Genomic DNA, 27,014 nt, shown 5'->3' with positions numbered 1-27,014 from the left:
TAGGAGCAGGCTTTGCATAAGGATTACTAGGTTTAGGAGGGTTGGAAAGGTTACCTCGAGTATGTCCTCCTTTAGTAACCTTATCGGCATTAGCTGTACTTGCCGGGTGAGAAGACTGTACTGCCGGGACTGATTTGTTCCTGTCGACAGTTGCTGGTCTGTTGTCTCTCTCGCTGTACCGGCGGTAGTTATCACTGCGTGCCTTGTCTTGGAACATCAATTCTGCTTTCAAGGCTAGGGTCCTTGCTTCCTACACACTAAGAACCATTTGTACACCGATTTTATCTCTGATGGACGGTCTCAAACCGCTCAGATAACGGGCTGCCTGCTGGTTATCACTTCCAGATAATTGATTTCTTTCAGCTAATCTAAAAAATTCAGATGTATATTCATTAACACTACGAGAACCCTGCACACACCGTTGGTAAGATTCAAACATGTACTGTTCATAATCTAGGGGTAAAAATCTACCTCTTATAAGTTGTTTCATGCGCCTCCAGGTTCGAACAGGACCCCTTCCTTCTCTGATCCGGGTATCTCTCAGGCGTTCCCACCAAACAGATGTGCCTCCCTTTAATCGGAAAGCTACCAGTTTTACCCTTCGTTCCTCTGGTATCTCCATGTACTCAAAGAATCTATCGACTTCTGTGATCCAATCTAGAAGTCCCTCTATGCCAAGATCTCCACTAAAAGTAGGAATATCTACCTTGAGTTTAAATTCATCATTATTCCTACAGGGATTGAAATTACCTTGATTGTGCCAATTTCTACCGCTTCTGTCGTTGCCGGGAAGAACTGGAGCACCACCAAAATCTAACTCATCTTCACTGTCGTCGTTAAGAACTGGACGTCGGAACGCAGTGTTGACGGGTGGTCTGTCGTGGTCGTCTCCTTCGATCTAATGTGGATTTTCCCGGTTCTGTGGAACAACCTCCCATAACAAGGTTCGCAGTTGTTCAGCCATCTCTGCCAACTACTATTCGATGTTACGTGTGGCCATGCGCTGTTCTTCAATCGCTCTCCAAACAGCTGGGAACCCCTGATCTCCGTCACGGGGTGGGTTGCGACTACTACCGTCTGGGTTGGCCATCTGATTGGGCGAACTCTCTGCTCTAATACCACCTGATGTAGCGTGGAAGCAATGAAAACCAAAGCTGGCTATGCAAGCACCGGGCGAACACTAGTTTCTAGCGAAACTACACGATTTCTCTAGGAGAGAGAAAAGGTGGCGAAAATTGAAGAGGAAATCTAAAGAAATTCTGAAGTCTGAATTGATGAATAATTCTGGAAAATAGCAGTATTTATAATACATCTAGAAATTGTAAAAGAAATAGGAAAGAACAACTAGGATAGATCCAAACATCTAATCTGATAGGATCGAACTCTTCTTGGTTTGTTCTCCACCGTCCAATCTCCCTTGATGCATGAATCTTGGATTATCTTGAATTCTTGGAAATCTTGATGGGTCTTGGATTCTTGGATTCTTGATGAGTCTTGAACTCTTGAATTCTTGGTGAGTCTTGAATTTTTGAATTCTTGATGAGTCTTGAATTCTTGAATGATTTATCTTTTCTTGAATTATCTACTTGAATGATCCTCTCCTTATCCTTATCCTATGGGCTACCGCCTCCATTGTGAGATGGGCCTCCATCAAGCCATTATCGATACCTACTCAAATGTGGACAGACATCTCCATGGACTTTATCGAAGGATTGCCTCCTTCAAACGGGTATACGGTTATCATGGTAATTGTGGATCGGTTGACAAAATATGCCCACTTCATTCCCTTAAAACACCCATTCACTGCCACGACAGTCGCTAAGGCATTTATTGCCAACGTTGTTCGACTACACGGAGTTCCAACATCCATTGTTAGCGATCGTGACAAGGTATTCATCTGCTCATTTTGGCAGACACTTTTTCATATGCATGGGACGAAATTGTGTATGAGCTCAAGTTACCACCCCCAAACCGACGAGCAAACCGAAGTTGTTAACCAGATGTTGAAGCAATATCTACGGTGCTTTGCAGGTGACCAGCCACGGATATGGTTAGAGTGGATTCCTTGGGCAGAATACAACTACAACACCTCTACTCACTCTTCCACCAAAATGACACCCTTCGAAGTAGTCTACGGGATCCCACCCCCAAGTCTGCTGACCTATGTACCAGGTACTACTCGAGTAGGGGCAGTTGACGAATACTTGCGTGACCGGGACATCATCCTACGCGAGTTACAACATAACCTCCAGGTAGCTCGGAACCGGATGAAATGTCAAGCGGATCAGCACCGACGTGAAGCCTCGTTCGTCACAGGTTATTTCGTGTATGTGAAGCTACAGCCTTATCGGCAGACATCGGTGGCGTTTCGGCATTCCGTGATGCTCGCACCACGTTACTTTGGGCCATACCCAATCATTGAGAAGATCGGTCTAGTGGCCTATCAATTAGCCTTGCCTCCCAACTCTCAGATCCACAATGTGTTTCATGTCAGTTTGCTGCGGAAGCACTTGGGACCTATCACCCCAACTTCCACCCAGCTTCCCCCAATCTCGGATACTTCGACCATCCTACCCCAACCGGAAGCAATCTTGGATCGTCGTATTATTCACAAGGGCAAATACCGCCCAAAATCCGATGTCTTGGTCAAATGGGTTGGGCGCCGAACGAGAATGCAACCTGGGAGAATGAATGGCGCTTCAGCAAATCATATCCCAACTTCCTTGCGGACAAGGATCCTTCAGGGGGGGGGGAGGAAATGATACGTGCATGTGCATGCATGCACTAGGCGCACAACAGTCGAAGACCCGGTCAAAATGGATAGCAGCAGAAGACCCGGTCATATTAGCCCTTAGTTGTGGATAAGCCTTAGCCATTCGGTTTTAATTCTGTTAGAATAGATAAGTCTTCAATTCTGTTTCCTAGATAAGTGCATTCTGTTTCCTAGATAAGTGCATTATGTTTTTTGTTGATAAGCTCCTAAAATTATGGGGCAGCAGTTACTATTTCTACTCCTAGTTTGTAGTACAATAAGACTATAAATATAACTTGAATGAATGGAATAAGGCATTGGCTTTCCTACAACGGAACTCTCCCTCTCTCTTCTCCTTATTCTAGATCCTTCTCGCCCTTGCTCGAGAACTTGTGCGTATCAAAAACATTTGCCAATATATTGTACCTAGCTGTTGAGTTTGACTATGATGCATGCTTAAAAAAAATAATGTGTATATACGGGAAAAACTTAGTCACATCATAAAAGTGGTAATCAGTTAGTTGGTTTTTTATCCAAATTCATAGATTTTTTATTTGCTAAAGCCTTTCTAGTATCACCACTTCTTGGCATCATAATTTCTTTTTTCTTTCTCTAACTATCAGTAAAGTTGATATAAATTTTATAGTTTTACTTAGTTTCGACAGGTTAAAGTTTCATATAAGTAATTTTTAATTAATTTCGTTCTATAAAATATAATACCAAATCTAATTTTAATTCATTTTATTAATAGTATATATATATATAAATATATATATTTTTATCATTTTTTAGTTTAATTTATTTATACTATTCAATACCAAATTGCAATCCCAGCAATTCAATTCCAATCCTACATAAATATCATGAACAAGACCCTGTTTGAATTCAAATACATATAAACAAATCAAATTTGGATAATAGCAATATCTGATCCAATTCAATCCACTTGTAGTCCTACTTAATAAACAATTTTTATCTGTACTATATAAAAGCAGATACTTGCCTTCGCAGGTCACCATAAAAAGTTAAATTCAGATATCATAGTGAATTCTTACACATGTGCACAATATGTAATTTTACCATAGTTTTCAAAATTGGACTGGACCAGACCTTTGGACCGGTTGATCCGGGAATCAGTCAGGCAATTGATTCTGTTTCACTCTAAAATTGTTCTTGGGCAAAAAACCATTGACTTGATCAGCAACCCACTGACCCATGTGGATAAACCATTAACCCGTCAACCCGAATAATAATTTTTGGCCATTTTTTTATTTTAATTGTTTTTTCTTAAATTTATTTTTTTAAATCAGAATGGGACATCCATTCCAAAGGGCGTGATGTGAACCGGTCTAATTTCACCAATTTGAATTTCTCGTCCAGTTACAGTCTTACAGAACACCCCTAAAATAATTGAAGAAGCTCGGAGTAAAATGAGTTGGTTGTAGGCATGTAGCAAGTCTAAGGTGGGGACACCGAAAAAACCGCGTTTTAGCAAAGATTGAGTGAAGTCAAGGAGTCCCATCTGCTCCTCACGTCCTGACTCTTTATAAAGGAAGAAGGCAGATGTACGTTTTATCTCATCTCATGAAAGAAGCAAGTAGAAAATAGATTTCGGTAACGATGTTTCTGCTCGTTCTGCTTCTTCAGCTTCTTTTGTCATGGCCAAGGCCAACAATGGCCATATCATAAACAGTGTCAGTGGCTAAACCCGGCTGCAAAGATAAATGTGGCACTATCAGTGTTCCCTACCCTTTCGGCTTCGGAGAAGCAAACTGTTACAGAGAAAGCTTCGACCTTACCTGCGACAGCACATCCTTCGACCCTCCCAAGCTGTTCCTAGGAACAAATGGTACCGTGGAAGTTATAGACATATCACCACTGGGCAGTTTGCGGGTCAGAAGCTTTGTAGGTTACGATTGTTACAATCGTTCGGGGGGTCATACCTGGAACAGTCCTTGGATGGATCTGAAAATGAAATCCTATTCTTTCTCTGATGTTCACAACAGATTCACATCCATAGGCTGTGACATCTTTACCTACATATCAGGTTCTAAGGGCCGCAACTTCACAAGCGGATGCTCCATGGTTTGCAGCGACCAACAGAGCTTGGTGAATGGATCTTGTTCAGGCATCGGTTGTTGCAGACATCCATCCCAAAGGGATTCAAGGAGTACGATGTCGAGGTCCATAGCTTCCATAACCACTCCCGCGTCATGGATTACAATCCATGCAGCTATGGTTTCTTGGTTGACGCCGAGTGGTACAAATTCTCAGTAGGAGATCTGTTCGGCTATATGGATTTCTACAATAGAAATGATGAAAAGGTTCCAGTGGTCCTTGATTGGGCAATTGAGAACTATACCTGTGAAAATGTTTCAAGAAGTGATCCCTCTTATGCATGTGGTAAGAACAGCGATTGCTATAACTCCCCCAACGGTCTCGGATATCTCTGCAACTGTTCTCAAGGCTACCATGGAAATCCTTACCTGGAAGACGGATGCCAAGGTATGTTTGTACAATCCTTCTGATCGATCTTAAGTTAATACTTGGATAACTTTTCTTCAAGTATAATCTAAATGGATGGAGTGTAAATGGGCTCTGCAGATGTAGATGAATGCGCTGATCCAGCTACAAATGAGTGCAAGGCTCCTTTAGCTATTTGCACTAATATGCGTGGGGGTTATAACTGCTCCTGCCCAGATGATGGATGGAGACGGAAGAAAAAGTGGAAGTGGTCGCACTGCTCGTCCAAAGAAGCAATCCGCGGTGATGCAAGTTGCTTTAGGTAATAATAAACTTCAGACTTAAGCATTAATATTGTATTAATGAGATCTAATCCACTCCTATTGTAACAGTATGTGACTTTTTCGACTTACAATTATAACATCCCCCAACCCATAACCCATAACAGGCGGGATTCGATCTCAAGTCTCCGTTACAATCAGCAGGACCATTACTAACTGGTTGGCACCTTTGATAATTACTCTCGTATGTTCACGGTCCGCCTGTTAAACTCTGTATTTGGGCAAATTTCTTAAATTATTTCTAAAATTTAGGAAATTGGCTAATTATACCTTTTTCAAAATTTTAAAATAAAACCAAGCTGCTGAAAAAGAAAGGGGAACGGGATTTTTTGTGTGAGCAGTGAACAGGTCTTCAATTAGAATCGAACCTAAAACAGGTCCTACAAAAACCCAAGCTCCTCAAGTGATGAACAAAGAATAGGCTACCTATTAAGCAAACTCCACAGGAGTTAAGATTGTTAAGCGTAAAAACCTCACCCTCCTTGTTCCTAAACCCAGGACAGTACAGAAACTGAAAATTCGCTACGGAGACTCCTTCCGTTCGTTTTGAATGAGTCTCAAGGTCAGATTTTAAATGAGATTTCAAATCAGGATTAGAGACCTAGCGGCAGCGCTCAAGTTCGTTCTGATGAATAGACCGTTTACATTCCGAGAAGCGACCTAAGAAGGATTTTGTAGGCTCAAGTTCGTTCTTGTGGGCGAACATGGATTTTTCTCTGAATTAGAAATCCTAGTGGGTGAGTGTGCGTATTCCTCTGAACCAAAATTTCAGGTGGGTGAATCAGAATGTAAGCTTTTCTCTGAATTAGAAATCAGTGAATGTGTGATTATTTTCAAATGGGAGGTGATCATTGAGTCATCGGATGCAGTGGGGGCAGCTGTTGAGGAGGTGGAGGCAGAGTTGCAACAAAGTCTAGCAATTTCGCTTTTAAGTTTCTAAAGCTTAACCTATCGATGAAGGACTGCTAGACATAGATGGACTACACGAGGCCGAATCCAAAGATGGACCAGCGGTTCTTGAGTTTGTAATCGAGCAGAAGATGTGTGAAGAAGCTGGAAATGCATATGGCCCTAACAGCAATTGATACACCTCCACAAACGGTTGTGGATATCTTTGTCATTGTAAACAAGGTTACCAAGGAACTGCGAATCTGGGTCTGGTGGAAGCTCTCAGGTCTTATTGCCGGAAGATGGATTTCCACGGTTTGTTGAGGCTTCTGGTGGCGGAACGGAAGTTACAGACCGTGGTTGGGTGTGTAATGATGCTTTAGTACATTTTCGCTGTCAAAGAAGAGAATGTTGAAGAGAAGTGGGATAGAGGGTAGTATTGGGTTTTAAAAATATTTATGGTTAACGATAGGGGTAAAGAGATAGTCAATTATCGGAAATAATAGGAGTTTTTTAAGAAAATAGTCAAACAGTAGGGTTGGAGTTAGTGAATTAGATAAGCTTAGGCGTACTTTTTGCCCTTATTAAGATTCTCTAATCTAACTAGCTACTGAATCACCCTACTCCTACCTAGCGGTGAATGGCTTCTCTTGTGGGGTCTTATTCAAATCACACGCTTCTCACACACCAATCCATGTACAAGAGATGTACAACAATGGTTTGAAACTATAAATTGGCAAATTACAAACTTTTCTTTAAGGCTACAACTTGGGCCGGGTTGGCCCGACCCCAACCCTAACATAACCCAAAGGTTCGGTTGGGTGGATGTTCGGGTTAGGGTTAGGATTGAAATTCATGAACCAGACATTACTTCAGGTTGGGTTAGGGTTGATTAGGAGTGACCGCAAATCACGATTCAGTTCGGTCTAAATCGAGCTTCGAGTCGAGCTCGAGTCCAATATATAGGCTTGTTTGCTACCTAAGTCAAGTTTGAGCCTAAGAATACTCAACTCATTAGGCTTAGTACCCAAATAGAGTTTTTACATATATACACATATGCATGTATACACACATACATATATATATATATATATATATATATATATATATATATATATATAATAAAAATGATAGATAAATATAATATTTTAATTTTTTTTATATATAATAATAACTCATTTTTATAATTCTTTATTTTTTATATGTCAAGTATAAAAATAAATTTTAAATGTTTAATTTTATTTTTATAAAATATTTGGCTCATAGAATTGAGATCGAGTTCGAGCTTGAGCCTTATCATATATTGGTGAGTCGAGCTCGAATAGTTAGATATTCGGCTCGACTCAACTCAAATCCACCCCTAGGGTTAAAACCTCGGGCACTAACCTCAAATTGACTTTATAGTATATGTCATATATACATATATGTTATATATGATATATCATACATTGATTTATTTAGATGCATAATAGTTGTATAGGCCCCACTACATAGTATCATGTATTTCTTTTATTATAATCACTTCACTTAATCCTAATAATCATAAAGGCTAAAACCTTACATAATTTATGTTTATTGAATATTTTATTCTTCATCTCCTCTCTATTGTTTGCTGCCCACAAAAGATTCATCATAAGTCATAACTCATAATGAGCTATAGTCATTTCAAACACTTACTTTTTTTTTCTAATTTTTATACTAAAAGAAGCAATAAAAATGTTAACACAAACAAATACTAATGAAACATATGATTTATATATGTAGTGAAAGTTGAGTTAAGATATGAGAGTAAGAAGTTTTACGAGATTTTAAGGGATGGGAAGAAGTTGGGTTGGGCCCAACCCGAAGTTGACTTTGGGTTGGGTTGGGTTAGGGTTGAAGGAATTTAGTTAGGGTTAGGGTTAGGATTGGATAGGTCAGGTTGAAGATCGGATTGGGTTAGGATTATGGTTGGGGGTTTAGAACTTAGAGTTAAGTTAGAATTGACTTCAATCCGACCTAACCTAGACCGACTTACAGCCCTATTATTTTTACTGAAAAAAGGTAAATTACATACTACTACCCAATTTTTCAGTAACTCTTGACTCCTTAATTTTAATGTTTTATGTAGGTGTGGGTTTGGGTATAGTAATGCTCCTTGCTATTTACTGGTTATATGGTGTTTTGAAGAAAAGGCATGTGAGAAGACGTAAAGAAATTTTCTTCCAAAGAAATGGTGGTTTATTATTACAAGAGAAAATCTTGTCAAATGAAACCAGTTTTGAGAAATTAAAAGTTTTTACAGCAAAGGAGCTAGAGAATGCAACTGACTACTACAATGAGGATCGAATTCTTGGTAGGGGAGGCCAAGGTACAGTATACAAAGGCATGTTAGCAGATGGAAGAATTGTGGCCGTCAAGAAGGTAAAAATAGTGGATGAAAACCGGCTCAAGCAGTTCATTAATGAAATTGTCATACTTTCACAGATCAATCATAGGAATGTGGTTAAACTGTTTGGTTGTTGCTTAGATGCAGAATTTCCTCTACTAATTTATGAGTTCATCTCTGGTGGAAACCTTGCTGAAAGGATCCATGAGAAAAACAAAGACTTGCTCTTTTCATGGAACATTCGTTTAAAAATCGCCACAGAAATTGCAAGTGCAGTTGCCTACTTACATTCAGCAGCCTCCATACCAATTTACTATAGGGACATAAAATCTTCAAACATACTCTTGGATGAAAAATATACTGCTAAGGTTTCAGACTTTGGGATTTCAAGATTGGTTGAAAATGATAAAACTCACTTAACTACATCGGTACAAGGGACCTTTGGATACTTTGACCCAGAGTACTTTCAGTCATACCAATTTACTGAGAAGAGTGATGTCTTCAGTTTTGGGGTAGTTCTTCTAGAGCTCTTAACAGGAGAAAAACCAATTTCTTCCAGTAGATCATCAGAAGATAGATGTTTAGTCACATATTTTGCTTCGTCAGTGAGGGAAGACCACTTCTTTGAGATTCTTGATCCCCAAATTAAGCAGGAGGGTAAAACAGAGGAGCTCCAGGCAGTTGCTAACCTTGCAATGAGATGCTTGAATAGGAGTGGAAGGGAAAGGCCAACAATGATGGAAGTTGCATCAGAACTCGAAAGATTAAGAAGGTCGGATGAGCCTTCGGTAGTCCCCGATAATGGCCAAGAGGTGGAGATCTTCATCAATGAAACTTTGAGCTTATAGCCAACAAGTTCAACCACTTCAACTTCAACCAGCAAGTTTACAAATTTGGAGAATAGCATCATTTCGCAACAACAGGAACATCCACTAATGTTACCATCTCACACATTTTAACAAAGATGAATGTATTGCAGAGTGGTGTCTTCTTAATAGTAAAATAATGTTATCTGTACACAAGACGAGTAATTTTTCCACAAAATAAATTATTAAATTTATGGATCTCTCACGCGGCATGGAGTGAAGTTCAAGACTCTAATTAATACTGGTGTTTAATATATATATATATATATATATATATATATATATATATAATTTTAAAAAACATGAATGGCCTCAATAATGTTTCTAGAATTTTTTGAGGACAAAATTTATCTCTCTATATTTAAAGTTATTGATGGAAAATAAGGGCAAACAAGGTAATCAGTTATTGATATTAAATGAGTTAAAAAGTGGTAATTTTAAGATATTAAAGCATTCAATTCCCTCTCATTAAATCCAACATTTAAGTTATTAACTTGCATTCATGTTCATTGAATCATATATTTAAGTCATTTTTGTTTCTTCTCATCATTTATGTTCAATTAATTAAATCCATAGTTAATAAATTAATAATTCCATTAACATAAAAGCTTATACTTTTAAAATCTACCTAAAAAATAGTGTTTTCATTTAGGTAGTGGTAAGAAATTAAACCATTTTGGGTCAAATGGGTCAATCCATGTTTAAAACCAATTAGAAATGTTTAACATACACATTAAACATTTTGTGTCAAATGGGTCAATCCATGTTTAAACAATAATAAGTATGATAAATAAGAAATGTTTTTATTAATGATGGAATTTGGTGAGAGCAGATTTGGCCCTCTAGTGAAATTGCAACATGTGGCACCTCGTGACAACTAGGCAAGCACCCAGGCAACAACTTACCAAGTTGGTGTTCCCCCCGGGCACCAGTCTGGCTGGCCTGGTGCGACCTGCGCGCGACCTGGCGCTGCCTGCGCACGACCTGCGCGCGACCTGGCGCGACCTGCACGTGGCCTGCGCGACTTGGCCGGATCAGCCTGCCACAGGCGCCGACCTGGCAAGCTGGCTCGGACACAGGCACCGACCTGGCAATCTGGCCCGGACACAGGCGCCGACCTGACAACCTGACCTGGACACAGGCGCCGACCTAGCAACCTGGCCCGGACACAGGCGCCGACCTGGCAACTTGGCCCGGACACAGGCGCTGACCTGGCAATCTGGCCTGGACACAGGCGCCGACCTGGCAACCTGGCCCGGACACATGCGCCGACCTGACAACCTGACCCGGACACAGGCGCCGACCTGACAACCTAACCCGGACACAGGCGCCGACCTGGCAACCTGGCGTGGACACCAACCCGCTGACTGACACAGGCGCCGACCTGACAACCTGGCCCGGACACAGGCGCCGACCTGGCAACCTGGCCCGGACACTTACCCGCCGACAGACACAGGCGTCGGCCTGGCAACCTGGCCCGGACATTGACCCGCCGACTGACATAGGCGCCGACCTGAAAACCTGGCCCAGGCGCCGACCTGGTCGCCTGGCACAAGCGCCAGCCTGACAACCTCGAGGAGTTCATCACCGTACCCCGGTTCTGACAGGATATGACGTCTTACCATTTGAAGGCTTTTCACCCACCTAACCCGCGAGGGCACCACTATATAAGGACTCCGACGCCCAAAGCCAGAGGGGGGAAAAAAGGATGGTAACCCCCGCTCTCTAGCTCTCTCATTTCTCTCCAAGCCCTCTATAATCAGAATGCTAACTTAGGCATCGGAGAGTCCCCGCCGGGAAAATACCCCCGGGTCCTCTGATTCAGTTCTCGTAGATCCCTCAGCTCCCGCGGTCTACAAAGGAGAGAAAATCTCCTCACGCGGAGGGTAGTCGGGTTGCGCTGCACCAGGGAGCTCCACCATCTTCTGAGTTGTAGACCGCCTAGGAGTAAGTCAAATGACGAGTTCGCCATCAGGCAGTTCGCCACCAGGGAGTTCACCACCAGGCAGTTCGCCACTAGGCAGTTCACCACCAGGGAGCACTACCAGGTAGTTCACCACCAGGCAGTTCACCCCCAGGCAGTTCGCCACCAGGTAGCTCACCACCAGGCAGTTCACCACCAGGCAATTCGCCACCAGGGAGCACTACCAGGCAGTTCGCCATCAGGTAGTTTGCCACCAGGCAGTTCGGCCCCAGGCAGTTCGCCCCCAGGCAGTTCGCCACCAGGCAGTTCGCCACCAAGCAGTTCGCCACCATGCAGTTCGCCACCAAGCAGCTCGCCACCGGGCAGTTCGCCACCAGGGAGTTCACCACTAGGCAATTCGCCACCAGGCAGTTCGCCACCAGGCAGTTCGCCACCAGGCAGTTCGCCCCCAAGCAGTTCGCCACCAGGTAGCTCGCCACCAAGCAGTTCGTCACCAGGCAGTTCGCCACTAGGGAGCACTACCAGGCAGTTCACCACCTGGCAGTTCGTCCCCAGGCAGTTCGCCACCAGGGAGCACTACCAGGCAGTTCGCCACCAGGCAGTTCGCCACCAGGGAGCACTACTAGGCAGTTTGCCATCAGGTAGTTCGCCACCAGGCAGTTCGCCACCAGGGAGCACTACCAGGCAGTTCGCCACCAGGCAGCTCGCCACCGGGCAGTTCGCCATCAGGCAGTTCAACACTAGGCAGTTCGCCACCAGGCAGTTCGCCACGAGGGAGCACCACCAGGCAGTTCGCCCAAGGGAGTTCGCCACCAAGTAGCTCATCACCAAGGCACGTCACCACCGGGTCAAACAACGAGGTACTTAGTCAAAAAATTTATACATCACAAAAAATGGTATGTGACCAAAAACGGTTACATCATAAATGAAATATAAAATTTAAAACCAATTAGAAATAAAAATATTTTCCTATTCTCTCTCATTAAATCCTATATTTATGATATATTATTCTCATCATTAAATTCTTGTAATTAAATCCACAATATTAATTTTAATAGTATAAAAAAATATTTTGAAAAGTAATTTGAAAATAAAAACATTTTCTTCCCTTCCGGTGATGGGCAAGCAATTTTATAATAAATAAGTATGAAATGTAAGAAGTATTTTTATTAATGATGAAAATGGAATGCCAAATTTAAAATCTACCTAGAAATGAAATAATGTCATAGTCAAATAATAAAATTTTTAAAAATAGAAAATGCAAAGATTCACAAAAATAAAAAAAGCAAGGAAAAATCCGGGTGCATATCTAATGTTATATACTTTTAAAAAATTAAATGTTAGGTACATCTCTAATATTATGCATTCATTATATTGAACAAAAATAAATATTATACATAAGAAATAATTTTATCAATGATGGAAATGTAATACAAAATTTAATGTCTACCGAGAAATCAAATTATTTTTCTTTTTAGGTGGTGGTTAGTGGTTTGGGTCAAATGATATCATAGACAAAAAAAAAAAAATTAAGTGTAGTTAAGGATTAAAGTATCGGTATCGGGTATCGTATCGGACCACTCAGATATGGATATGGATATGAATACGCTTTTGAGACGCATGGATATGGATGAAAAAATATGGATACGCCAAAAAATGCATATAAATTCCATAAACATATCAATAACAATATTTTTAAGATAAAAATAACCATAATTAGTGTATAGATACAGAGAAAATGTATATTCCAAAGGTATATGTGAAGAAATGATGCATAGAAATCATAAAATTTTATTGATATTGCATCAATATCAAAGTTGAGAGAGAGGGAGAGACAAAGGGCATGGATTGGTGTTTTCTGCGCGCGCGTTTATTATAAAAAAGGTGCACCTGGCATGATTCGAACACAAACCACCCGACGCCAAACCTTAAACGCACGCATAAACAATTAAGCCACTTTTAATCTTGTGTAATCCGATAGAAATAAAATAAATTCTTTATATTCTAGTGTCCAAATGTAATACAAAAAAATTACATTTATGTTTAATAATTCCAGAAAAATAAAAAAATAATATTCAAAATTACATTGATGAATTTAAATTCAATTTATTTTTATTGTAAAATAAAGGTAACATATTTTATAAATTACCCTCGTATTATCAATTATCTATTTATTATTAAATACTAAAAACGTTTAAGGAGATGAAGAGGGATCGAATGAGAAAGGCAGGTTCTCCATGTGCCAATGTTCTCATGCACTTTGTCACTAACTCATTGACTAGTCGACAAGAATAAATAAATAAATCTTTTTCTTCTTAAAGGGCTTCATGTGTTCCCTGGCAAGCAATTCTGGCCCATAGCAAGCTGGCTGAAATGCCATTAGAGCTAGGGGTCTATTTACCGTTTTCTATATATATATTGTCCATGTAGGTGTTGGCTTGGGCATCTTGTTTCTCGTCCACCCATCTGACTCGAATAACAGTTTTGACTGTTTTTTTCTTAAATATTTGTTTAATTTTTAAATTAGAATAGGCCATTCATTTACCATTGCAATAAAAAATAATGAATAGCAACAATGTTGAACTAAGGATTGACGTACACAAGACCCTAAAATTGTGCTATGAAGGTTTTGATAGAGATCGATTAAATTCCCACTCTATTTCATCATCCATGACGATGGCATGAAATTACAAGGTGAGAACGACTCACAAGAATGATCAAAATTCTTCTAATATCATGCCTTTCTCATCATAGATTTTCCCTTTTTCAACAATCTACAACCGGGTCCTGACTAACTGATCCATACCTAACGTAGGCCATAGCCCAGCCCTAACCTTAAGTTCCATTGAATAAGTAGAAAAAAAAAAAAACAAATTAAAGTGTGACATAAACGTTAATTATTATTTATTTAAAAAATGAAATATTATGCAGTGCTCAGCAAGGCCATTGAACTTTCCCAAGTCCAGACTAGCATTATTCATAACTGAATAGTTCCTGCATGCTTAGTAAACTTTTTTTTTTATTCGTTTCAATGAAACACTTCTTATTTTTGAAAATCATAAAAATTTTGCTTGTTTTCAATGTTTAATTACTTTGAAAATAAATTCATCATTTTTAAATCAGATGATTTTGATTCATTTTTCGAATTCACGATAAGAAAAACAATTCTCACCTTCTTAGTATTCCATATTCACAATAGGGGCAATTGATTTGCAAGTATAATTGATATGAAAAAATATACACATGTATGCATGCATGTAAAAGCATGCGTCATGTGCACATAGAATCTGTTGACCCTGAATAATTTGGATTAGGTCCGATTTAAATACGAAGATCGAATTTGAATATATACCGATCTGATCCGCTATAACCTGATCGAATTTGGATTAGGGTTTGGGCCCATTAATATATTCCTAATCCAATTCGACGAAAGTTGAACCCTATAGTAGCCACTTCTTTGAGATGGTATGTTTTTTAATATGCAAGAGGAAATTTGGCATGGTGGATATTTAGGTTGTGTTTGAAAATAATGTAAATAGAGTGTAAATCCCGATTTAGGGTAAATATACACTTTGATTCACTTTTACTTGTGTTTGATAACATGACATTTATGTATTGATAAATGATAGAGTAATGCATATTTATATTAATACTAAGATGTAAAAGTACATCAATAAAAAAGAAGTAAATTTACATTCAAGTGGACTTTTGATAGAAAAAAGCATATACTTTATTAAAATTCATGTTTCCAATGCATGTTCAGATGTGTATATAGATGCATCGTGTGGGGTACAAATGTAAATTCCAACAAGATGCATCTAATTTCACTAATTGATGTAATGGCCTAGTGGGTGTTCTCCTAACAATCGAAACTAAAACAAAAGGAAGAGAGAAGGTGCTTCTTCAATCTAATACGATGGTGCTAATTACATCATCGTGTGGCACAGAGGAATTGTCCAATAGAAGCTTTGCTTTGGTTGATTCATTGTCTGCTTCAACAACAATTGAAAACATCAAGTCTCGGATCTCCTACCCACAAGAACTCTGCCCATGTTTATTGCAGTTATACAAGGAGAACATTTCATCCTTTGCATAATAGTATTATGCAGGGGGAGATGTTCCCAATTCACCGGAGGTAGTGTATTGTGAGTAGGCATGGTAAGAGTTCTTGTGGGCAGAAGATTTGGAGTTGAAAACATCTCTCCTTTATTTGCAGGTTATTATTAATGGAAAGATGCTCGCGATGTACAGCTGTAATTTCGTGGGTAGGAGATCTAGTTTGTGTAATAATGCATGGGCTTCAGCTTCCAGTCTTCCATCGGTTAGCATGAGAGTAGAGCCGTAGAGGCACATCATCATCAACATTTATTTCACCAAATTATGGTGCAGTTTTGATCAATGAGATTATTTATCCACCTAATACCCAAGAAAATAAATTTTCCCTTACCCCCACATAAATCTGAAAAAAAGAATATGAAATTTTTGATCAATGGGAATCAAAATCCTATTGACCAACTTTCCCTCCTCTCAAAATAAAAAAAAAGAACACCCCCATAATATAAGCTTAAAAAACAAACAAAACATAAATAAAAACATATAAGAAACAATAAGTGCCACTAGCCAGTAGCCACGGACCCATAGTAGAAAGATTTGAGCATTAGAAAGGTGCCACCGAGAGTCGAACTTCCAATTAACTAGACCATGGAACCTTGGGGATTGACACGTAGACCAATACCAGTTGGAAGGAATGTCTTAATAGTGGACAGAAAAAAAGGGGTCCTCTATACACACTTGGGGTTGCGCTTGGTTTAGGGTTGGTTAATTAGTCAGGTTCATCAGCCCAATGTATTGAAAAATGCCCTAATAAACTTATTTATTTTTTCACAAAATGCTTGCTTTCGAACATAAACACTTTTATAGGAATTGCCATGTGTCTGATCAAAAGATTTTCAAATGTCCTCAAAAAGTAGAGCAAGAAAAATGATTCATTAACAAATTAACATAAGTTTGGTATGTATGAATGCGTTGTATGTTTCTTGAATTGTGCTTTGGAAATCGAAAATATTGGTTTAAAGTGTAATGCAACATTGTTTATTATATTCTAGTTCTTCTAAAAGTAAGTTTCGCATAATCTAAGACAAAAAAAAAAGTATAAATAATACAAAACAAAACATTTGTATTTGATGAACCTATCAAACAATATACAAGCATAACCGTGTTATATCATTAACACAGAATCATAACAGATAGACAACACCACAGTGCCAAATAACCACCGACCGACCGCTCATAGAACTAATCTGATAAAATGAGTTTTGGCCGTGACATAATATTTTTACATGTGATGCATAAAATATTAAAATAAAAATTGCTCTCTTTCATCGATTGATTAATTGCTAGAGGGAATTGGGAAGAATAACGTGGTGGGCAAACGAACAGTCATTCACTATTTTATGGATATTTTCCTTCTACTGATGTGTGTGTTTACTAGAGGGTGTTAACACCAACGTAGCGATTCACATTTACATTCGTCAAATATTAAGGGCTTCATGAATTTTGATAAATAATACCTTATTTGTTATCATGTTTATGACTCTAATTTATTAATTTATTATTTTTCGGATATTATATCATAGTTGAATTCTGTTGCATAAAGCCAAATGATTAAGTGCTTATTTAGCGAGAGAACATTTCACAAGCGTTGGTTTCACAAATGGGCCTTAATTCATAAATATTTCATTTCACCAAAATAAGAATAAGGAATTAGGTTGATTGAACATTTAAAGTGATTTAGTTTAATTTTATAATATATTTATAATAATATTTCAGAAAAAAGTCAAAATTTTCAAATTTTAATATATCACATCCTCTTACCATTCAGTATCAACAAGTTCATTCAAGCAATTTAACATTTCAAAAAATCCCTCCTTTAATTTCCTGAATCCCAGAACTAATCAAACGTAATTTTGTTGCCAATTCCTTTTAATTGCTGATTAATATGAATATCACATCAATAGAAACTGGACGTTTGTGAAACACTCGCGTGCCAAACACCCAAGTTAAAGTCCAATCGACCACCCTACACGGAAAACTAAAAAGGTTGGTGAATTGGAACATACACAAAAGGCTGGTCAATTGGACTTTAACTTATTTGTTAAATTATTTTGGCTTCATGCAAAGTGAATTCCGTTGGTACGCTCGGCAATCAATTTTCTTTCTTAATTGTTTTCTTTGACCATGGAAAAGACTGGTTCAACTTATTGGTAGAAAATTAAGGAGGTGTTTGGTAGTATGTTTATTTGTGGATGGATTGAAAACAGTTTACTCTACGGGTAAATTATTGTTCTGTTGGTCGTAGATGGGGCTGGTCTACAATGTATCATGGATCGTCCTCGTCTACAGTCCAAAATTTTGGTCACATTTATATCTTGTGGATGTGGCTGATCTACAATATTTCTACATTGTATTTTAATACAGTACAATTCTTCTATATACTTTTCTTTTTTTTAATTATTAAATTTTAAAATAATAATTTTTTAATATTTTATCAGTAAAATAATATTTTTAATGTTAATTCTAGCACAATCCCGATGGTGCTCCTTTTTCACTCTTTTTTTAATTTATTTAAATTTGATTATTTTAATGTTTTTATCAACAAAATAATATTTTCAAATATTTAAATTATTTTTTATCATTTTTCCATCATTTTATTAAAATTAATATTTATTGATTAGTACTAATTTATCAATGCCTTTTTGTAGTATATTTATCATATAAAATGAAAAAATGAGACATTTTATTATTGACTGTGTAGATTATTCAAAAAAATGTATATGAAATAAATAGAATAAAAAAGTGTGGTGTGGGCCAATTCACACCACACCTATAGAACGCCACTATGGGCGTGGACTGGTCCAATCCATATAGTCTATCTACAGTTCAAAACAACTGTGGATTATGGTGTGATGTAGATTGATCCTTATCATAGGGTATAGTGTGCAATAGTCTTCTATACCCACCAATTTTTCATTCACACTACAAAACACTCCTAAAAGAGTGACTTATGCTCAATGAAGAATATCGATTCTAACCATCAAAACAACATCTCAGTAATTTACATCTGAGTCCCAACTTCTCGACCTCTATATAGGCCGTAGCCCCAAGGTTACGTTATTTTGAAAAAATTAGAGAAAACAAAGGTGTAACATCGATTATTAATTATTTGATTTTGACATTTGAACAATAGAGCAATGCTTTGCAAGGCCATCAACCAGCTTCCCTGGAATTGCATTGTTTGAAAAGCTAGTGGTCCCTGCACGCTTTGTCTACTTTGTGAAGTTCCCTTTATTTATAATTTTTAGTCAAAAATAGTCTCAGTATTCTTCTTGCCACCATTTTATTCATAAAAAAATAAAGAAAGAAAAGTTCTCTCACAAAAAAATTATTTGTTTGACCGATATTAAGAAGAAAGCCCTTTTCATAGGGCTTCAAACGATATTCAATTGGATGATTTTGAATTTAGTTCCATAAGCCATAATGGTGATTCATTCGATCCATTTAATATGGATCCACCCTTAATTACTTCACCCGTTCATGATATGATGCTGGAAAGACATCATATCAGAAAAACTTATAGCAAATCAATTCACATCATAAAAGTGGTAACTAATTAGGTGAATAGTTTTGATTAATCGAAGCCTTTCTGTTATCATGTCTTTCTTCCATCATAATCTTTTCTATATCTAATATTAAAGTTGATTTGAATTTTATAGTTTTACTAAATTTTCACTGATTCAAGTTTCATCAATTAATTTTGTTCATAAAATATAATATTAAAGTAATTTTTAGTTTGATTTATTAATATACTATATAAACTTTTGATCATTTGTAGTCTAATTTTATCATACTATTCAATATCGAATTATAATCCCAATTTGATTCAAATATAAACAAATATATATATATATATATATATATATATATAGGAGAGACTGACCATAGGATTAATATAAGGTTATCAACTGTGAAAGTGGACGCAGGGTCCCTTATGTGACATATGAAATAGAAATTGATTGGTGAAATGATTCCTTTACCTAGCACAAATGTAAGGTATCTTCCTATCACCCGTCCATTTGCCAAGTTTACAAATAGAAATGTATACAGTGCAAATTGTACATATTTATATTTATACGGTACAAGTTCTACACTATATCTATGTTTGTACTGAACCTTAGGTTAGTAAGATAATTTCTTCCTTGAAAATTACCCTGTTTTATTATTCTCACTTCTCACGAGCATACGAATCAACATGAATGTGACTAGTATTCATAACCGGGTTTAGAAGAACAATTCAGCAAGAAATGGTTCCCGGACAAGTGGGTGATGAGCCGGGTCAAATGTTGACACTTCTCATTCAACCAAGGTCTGGAATTGAAAAAAAAAAAAAAAAGTTAAGTTGTTGTCAGACTACTCATAATGTGATTTGGGGATGCAATTCTCAAAAAAAAAAAAAAAAAAAAAAGTGATTTGGGAATGTAACGTTACCCAATTGTGTGACTAGCATGGGTAGAGTTGTAAGATGACTCACAAAATATCCCAAGTTCTTTTAACTGCTTATATACCGACTCCTTGCCGAATATCGAAATCTATAAAGGGAGAAGCAAGTGGACATAATCGTGTACAAAACTGACAGGGTCCAGTAATAATCAATGGCTTTGGTTGTGGTGATGATTCTGCTTCATCTCCTTCTGTGGTGGCCACCGACGACGGTCGTATCATCAACCGTGTCAATGGCAAAGCCCGGTTGCCAAGAGAAATGTGGGGATGTCACCGTTCCCTACCCCTTCGGCTTGGACGACAACCCAAGCTGTTACAGAGAAAGGTTCCACCTACACTGCAACAGATCTTTCGACCCTCCCAAGCTGATCTCCGGTAATAACATTGAAGTTTTAAAAATATCGTTATTTCCAGCTCAACTGCGTGTCCTAAGCTATATAGCCTACGATTGCTACAATAAGTCTGGTTATAATGACTATGACATCACTGCTTTCAATGTGAGTTCTAGACCCTTTACTTTCTCCGATACCGGCAATAGGTTCACAGTCATTGGTTGCGACACTTTTGCTCTTATTACTGGCTCTAACGGTCGCAATTTTTCAAGTGGATGTTCCATGATTTGCGACGAACAAAGAAGCTTAATAAACGGGTCTTGTTCAGGCATTGGCTGTTGCCAGGCTTCCATCCCTACGGGTTTCAAAAGCTATGAGTTTTATATAAATAGCTACGACAACCACACCAACGTCATGGGTTTCAACCCATGCGGCTATGCCTTCCTTGTTGACTCTGAGTGGTACAACTTCTCAGTGTCCGATCTTGGGGGTTATATGGATTTCTATAATCGAAACAGAGAAATGGTTCCAATGTTTCTTGACTGGGCAATAGAGAAGTATACGTGTGAAAATGCTTCAAGAAGCGACCCCTCTTATGCTTGCCGGAATAACAGCGAATGCTTCAACTCCCCCAACGGTCTTGGATATCTCTGCAAATGTTCTCCAGGTTATCAAGGCAATCCTTATCTCGATGACGGATGCCAAGGTATATACGTACAATACAAACCCTTCTCTTCTACTGATGTTAATGGTATTATGTAAATCGAGTATATATGCCATATATGTAATTAATAACTATGCTGTGCAGATGTAGATGAATGCGCTAATCCAGCTACAAATGACTGCAGCAAGCTTCCTTTAGCGATTTGCATTAATACCCCTGGAAATTACAGCTGCTCCTGCCCACCTGGTATGGAGGGAGACGGAAGAGAAAGTGTAAGTGGTTGCACCGCCCGCCAAAAGAGGCAATTTGTAGTGCTGATACAAGTCACCTTAGGTAATAATAAACTTCAAACTGAATATTGTAGTTGAGATTGATTCCTTTCCAAGTCTCCAAGGATTAAAATATCGTATCGACTGTATGGACATCGAATCATCAATACATCTAGGGAGGGGGTTGTGAAGGTTTGGAAATAAAAAGAATCGTCTCTCATGCATTAAAAAAGAAAAAATATAGGGTAAAAATACAAATTAAAAACCAAGAGTTTCGTCAATATCGACACACACCCAGGCCCATCTTTGGGTAAGGGATATTTTGATCCTCGACACCGTAACGGGATGTGTAACTTCCTCTGGAAAGAATTTCAACCCCTGTAGTTTCATCTATTTACTATAACCTGTCCTATAGTTTGTGCATTACTAAAACACTTTTATAGTTTGAAATTAGATGATTTATGGAACAAGAAGTTGAGTAATAAGATGAAAACATGTTTTGGAAACCAGATTGAAGTATATATATATATATATATATATTTTGTTTCAGTTTTGAAAATAGAAAACAAACAAAAAACCAAGAACATTTGAAAAACAATCTGTTTTCAAACCAAATGGTTTTGATTTATTTTTAGAACCAACAATAAGAAAAACAATTTACATTGTGGAATGCCCTGGGCCTTCTACAACATAATTATTTTTGTTTTCATTTGTTTTTGGATTACCATATCATCAAAAAAACAAAAACACTGTCTTGTTTGCATAGGAAAAAGAAGTTGGTTTTGTTTCAGAAAACAATACATGTTCTTGGAACCATTGGAATACTGGTTTTTAAAACAAAAACAAATTAAATAGTACAGAAATTATATGACTTATCTAAAACGTTTCTAGATGAAAACATGTATTTAAAAACCAGAAAGTCAAGAACATGTTTTTGGCTTTTTGGTTTCAATTTCGAAAACAAGACACACATAATTCATGCCACGTTGTCTTTTCTTCACCAAAATTCGAAGAGGTGAATGCCATATTTGGTATATCAAATATGCAAATCTCCTACATCATTGAATGAGTCAATTCATTAGTCCAATCTATTGAGTAACAAGTACAAGCCATTTCCCTAAATAGTGGAATTCAAAATCTTGATGAATTTAAATTCAATTTATTTTTATTGTAAAATAAAGGTAACATATTTTATAAATTACCCTCGTATTATCAATTATCTATTTATTATTAAATACTAAAAACGTTTAAGGAGATGGAGAGGGATCGAATGAGAAAGGCAGGTTCTCCATGTGCCAATGTTCTCATGCACTTTGTCACTAACTCATTGACTAGTCGACAAGAATAAATAAATAAATCTTTTTCTTCTTAAAGGGCTTCATGTGTTGGCAAGCAATTCTGGCCCATAGCAAGCTGGCTGAAATGCCATTAGAGCTAGGGGTCTACTTACCGTTTTCTATATATATATTGTCCATGTAGGTGTTGGCTTGGGCATCTTGTTTCTCGTCATTGTAAGCTTATGGCTACATTTGGTATTCCAAAAGAGAAAGATAAAAAAACTAAAAGAGAAATTTTTTCAACAAAATGGAGGTCTCTTGTTGAAGCAAAAGATCTCTTCATGTGATAAAACTGTAGAAGCTGCAAAAGTATTTACTACAGAAGAGCTCAATGAGGCAACCAACAACTATGATGAGACACAAATCCTTGGACGTGGTGGCTCTGGTATAGTATATAAAGGAATTTTAGCTAACAATAAAGTAGTTGCCATTAAGAAGTCCAAAATTGCTGATGGAAGCCAAGTTGAGCAATTCATTAATGAGGTAGTTATTCTCTCCCAAATTAACCACAAAAATGTGGTGAAGCTCTTGGGTTGTTGCTTAGAGACTGAAGTTCCTTTGTTGGTCTATGAATTCGTCACTAATGGAACCTTATTCCATCATATACATGATGAAGGATTTAAATCTTCAATTTCATGGGAGGATAGATTAAGGATAGCTACAGATACTGCTCTAGCACTTGCCTATTTACACTCTGCAGCCTCTCCTCCAATCATTCACAGAGATATTAAATCTGCAAATATACTGCTGGATGATTATTATACACCAAAAGTGTCGGATTTTGGAGGTTCAAGGTTGGTTCCAGTAGATCAAAATCAATTGACCACATTAGTGCAAGGAACCTTGGGGTACTTGGATCCAGAATACTTTTTCACAAGTCACTTGACAGAGAAAAGTGATGTTTATAGCTTTGGTATAGTTCTTGTGGAACTATTAACTGGAAGAAATGCAGTTGAATTTGATAGACCAGAAAAAGAGAGAAACTTGGCACTTCATTTTGTTAGTTCAATGAAAGATGGCACTGTTTTGGATATTTTGGAGGATAGAGTGCGGCATGAGATTAACGGGGATCAACTCCAAGAAGTGGTTAAACTTGCGAAAAGATGCCTAAGTGTGAAAGGGGAGGAAAGACCGACAATGAGAGTAGTGGCAATGGAACTAGAGAGGTTAAGGAGGTCTGACAAGCATCCATGGGTGGAACGCGACCATGAAGAAGTAGAGTATTTGCTGAATGAGCCTTTAAATTCTTATAGTTGCAATTACAGCACAGATTATCATAGTCTGGGAGTTATATCACCCTTGGACAGTGGACGATGATGGTTAAATATTTCAAATTGGCGCCCGTTTTCCTATGTCGATCGAGCTTTCTTATACCATCTGCAGATGTTATATGGTTCTTGTCGAAATTTGACTTTCCTACTTTTCTCAAACACTGCTAGCTTCTACATTTTACATGAATAATCTCGCTTTCTTACAGAGTCATTTCTCAGCTTATTCTATCCATGTATAAATAATTATAGTTGAAGTATTATTGCATATTGAACGTAACTGATGTGTTGTGGAGTCCAAAGCTTTGGAATGTTTCTGGGTTGCCGATTTACTTTACACAAGTTGGGATTTATAACATGTTTATGTATCATAACTTTCAACGGTCAAGTTAATAATATATATCCGTCAAACACCAATTGAAAACATCTCAGATCAAATTGCAGACTTCCAATTCCGATATTAACAACAACCGAAGTAGGGATAGTCATCATTTTCCGCCCAGCCCGGCTGAAAAATTTTCTGCCCAGCTCGGCCGTGATCACCCTAAACAGAGGTATGCAATACAATTACAGAAGGGGTTTAACTATAATCTTACATATTCATATATTCAAGGCAAAGAGCATTGAAATTTTACAAGTAAAACAAATTCAGTATCGTCCTATGTTTATAGAGTTTAACCGTATCCATAAATGAATGACACTAATTGGATGAACCAAACCTACCTTGGGCCGCCAATGGTCCTAAGTGAAACACTAGAGCACGGGCACACTATATATAGGTAATTAATTGTCACTGACCCTATAGTACGGGGATCCTTTATATCTAATATTTTAATAATTTATAAATTATCACTTACATATCAATGATTCATTTAATATTAAATATTACAAATATTAAACAAGATGAACTATGCATATGATTAATATAGGCTCATTAGCTAATAAGTGTGCAATTGGGAGATGGGGTGATCAGGAGGGGAATTAAGGTGGCCGGGACATACGTGACAGTTTCTGACAACATTTCTCATGTTGTAGGAATTAGCTTTGGCATATTGTTTAATAGGGAGAATGACGGTTCAGTACAGGGTCGGAAGTTTTAGGCCCAAAGTACAACAGTTGGGATGGATGCCTGTTCGGAATTGATGCTAATTAATTTTACCGGTGGGTATTGATGTGTAGAGTGGAGGTTTATGATATTTTGAATGTTTATAATTTTGCATGATTAGAATTTTTAGGCCCAAAGTACAATTGAGGTGGGTGCCAATAGAGGTGTAAATTGGGGTAGGCTGCCCGCGACTCGGCATGGCACAGCACGACGGCTAACGAGCTGTGTCAGGCCCAGCACAGAGGTCTGTGCTGTGTTGGGTAATTGAATTATGTTCAATTAGGTAATTTTTAAGTATTTTGGGTAATTGAATTATGTTCAATTCCTATAAATAACCATATCCTCTACCATTCTCATCACACCAATTCAACAATTCTCTTAATTCTCTTAATTCTCTCTCTCTCATACTCGTACAATCTCAATTATCTACAATCTGAGAAATTTTGATTAGCTGATTGCCTGATTCTGCATTATCTAATTCTCAAGTCTCAATTTTATCAATGTTTCGACTTTCAACAAGAAGAAGACTTGCTCAACTAGCTCAAGTATCTCGATTCGGGAGGCTTGGATGTTGAAAGGCTTCAACCGTTGAAATCAAGTTGGGATTTTGAACCGACAATCCGGGTAAGTCAAATTAGATTAATTTTTATCTTTAGAATTAAAAAAAATGGTCGGGCCTTCTTAAAACCAATTGCCCAACATGTTCACCATGGATGACATTTAATCACATCACGATAGTATTAGTGTTAACATTGATGCCAATGCGTTTGATGTCAATGGAAGTGGAACTTTCACCCCCGGTAGTAGTGATACTAGAGGAAAAAGGAGGGCTTCTAAGCTGAGTAGCCTGGCTTGGAAAGTTTTCAAAGTAGAGGATATTGAGGGGAAGGGGAAAATGGTCGTTTTCCGAAAATGTAAGAAAGACTTTAGTTATTGTAGCAAGGGTGGTACGGGTCATTTGAGCAGACATCTGCTCACACATGAGCGAAAGGAAGATGAAGGGAGAGAAACAACCCAAACACAGATTGGGAGGGGGACTAGTTTTAGTACTTTTAGATATTCACAAGAAAAAATGAGACAAGAACTTGCTAAGTATATTGTACATGCAGAACAAGCATTTATGTTAGTTGAAGATCAAAAGCTAGAAAAATGGTTGCGTAGTTCTCTAGACCCACAATATAAAAAATTTCTAGGAATACTATAAGAACTGATGCTTTAAAAATTTTTTATTCATATAAACAAAATTTATTTTTTTTGTTAGCAAATCTTAATTCTAAAGTTGCAATTACTTCGGATGTTTGGACACCCAAATTTAATATCAGTTATATTTGTGTTACCGGCCATTTCATTGATGAAAATTGGCTATTGAATAAAAGAATTATAAGTTTTACTAAGCTTGAATGGCCACATAGTGGCCCAGCTATTGCTGCAAGTATTTTAAATACTTTTTATGCTTATGGTATTAGTTTTGATAATGCTAACAATAATGATTCTGTAATAAATATTTTAAAATCTCAATTAAAACCATGCTTAAATGTTAAATTATTTCATATTAGATGTGCATGTCACATCTTATATTTATGTATTCAAGATGCCTTGAATATTATTTCAAATCATATTTCAAAAATTAGAAACTGTATAATATATATAAAAAGTTCAGGGGCAAGAAAACAAGAATTTAAATATTTATGCCAAAATTATTGTTTAAAATATAAACATTTTATATTAGATGTAAGGCATAGGTGGAATTCTACCTATGCTATGTTAGAAAGTTGTATATCTCATAAACAAATTCTTTTTTATTTTTATAATTTAAAAATGCCTAATGATATGATATTTGAGGAAGACTGGGAAATGGAAATCTGTATAAGAGATTTTTGA

General features: G+C 37.5%; 1 protein-coding gene and 1 pseudogene across 1 annotated transcript; both read left to right on the top strand.

Moving 5' to 3' along the window:
• The first annotated feature begins 4,827 nt into the window (after positions 1–4,827).
• Positions 4,828–9,660, top strand: LOC148845101 (wall-associated receptor kinase 2 pseudogene; annotated as a pseudogene).
• Positions 9,661–20,328: 10,668 nt separating this feature from the next.
• Positions 20,329–24,077, top strand: LOC148845100 (putative wall-associated receptor kinase-like 16). Its single transcript, XM_088956368.1, has 3 exons — positions 20,329–21,196; positions 21,299–21,487; positions 22,903–24,077. Exons 1-3 carry the CDS (start codon positions 20,329–20,331, stop codon positions 24,075–24,077), a joined length of 2,232 nt encoding a protein of 743 aa, XP_088812494.1.
• The last annotated feature ends 2,937 nt before the right edge of the window (positions 24,078–27,014 follow it).

Source organism: Nelumbo lutea, chromosome 7, assembly GCF_056320005.1.
Source record: "Nelumbo lutea isolate HS-2025 chromosome 7, American lotus-T2T, whole genome shotgun sequence".
In the NCBI taxonomy this organism is placed as follows: Eukaryota; Viridiplantae; Streptophyta; class Magnoliopsida; order Proteales; family Nelumbonaceae; genus Nelumbo; species Nelumbo lutea.
This window is presented reverse-complemented; position numbering and strand designations above follow the sequence as displayed.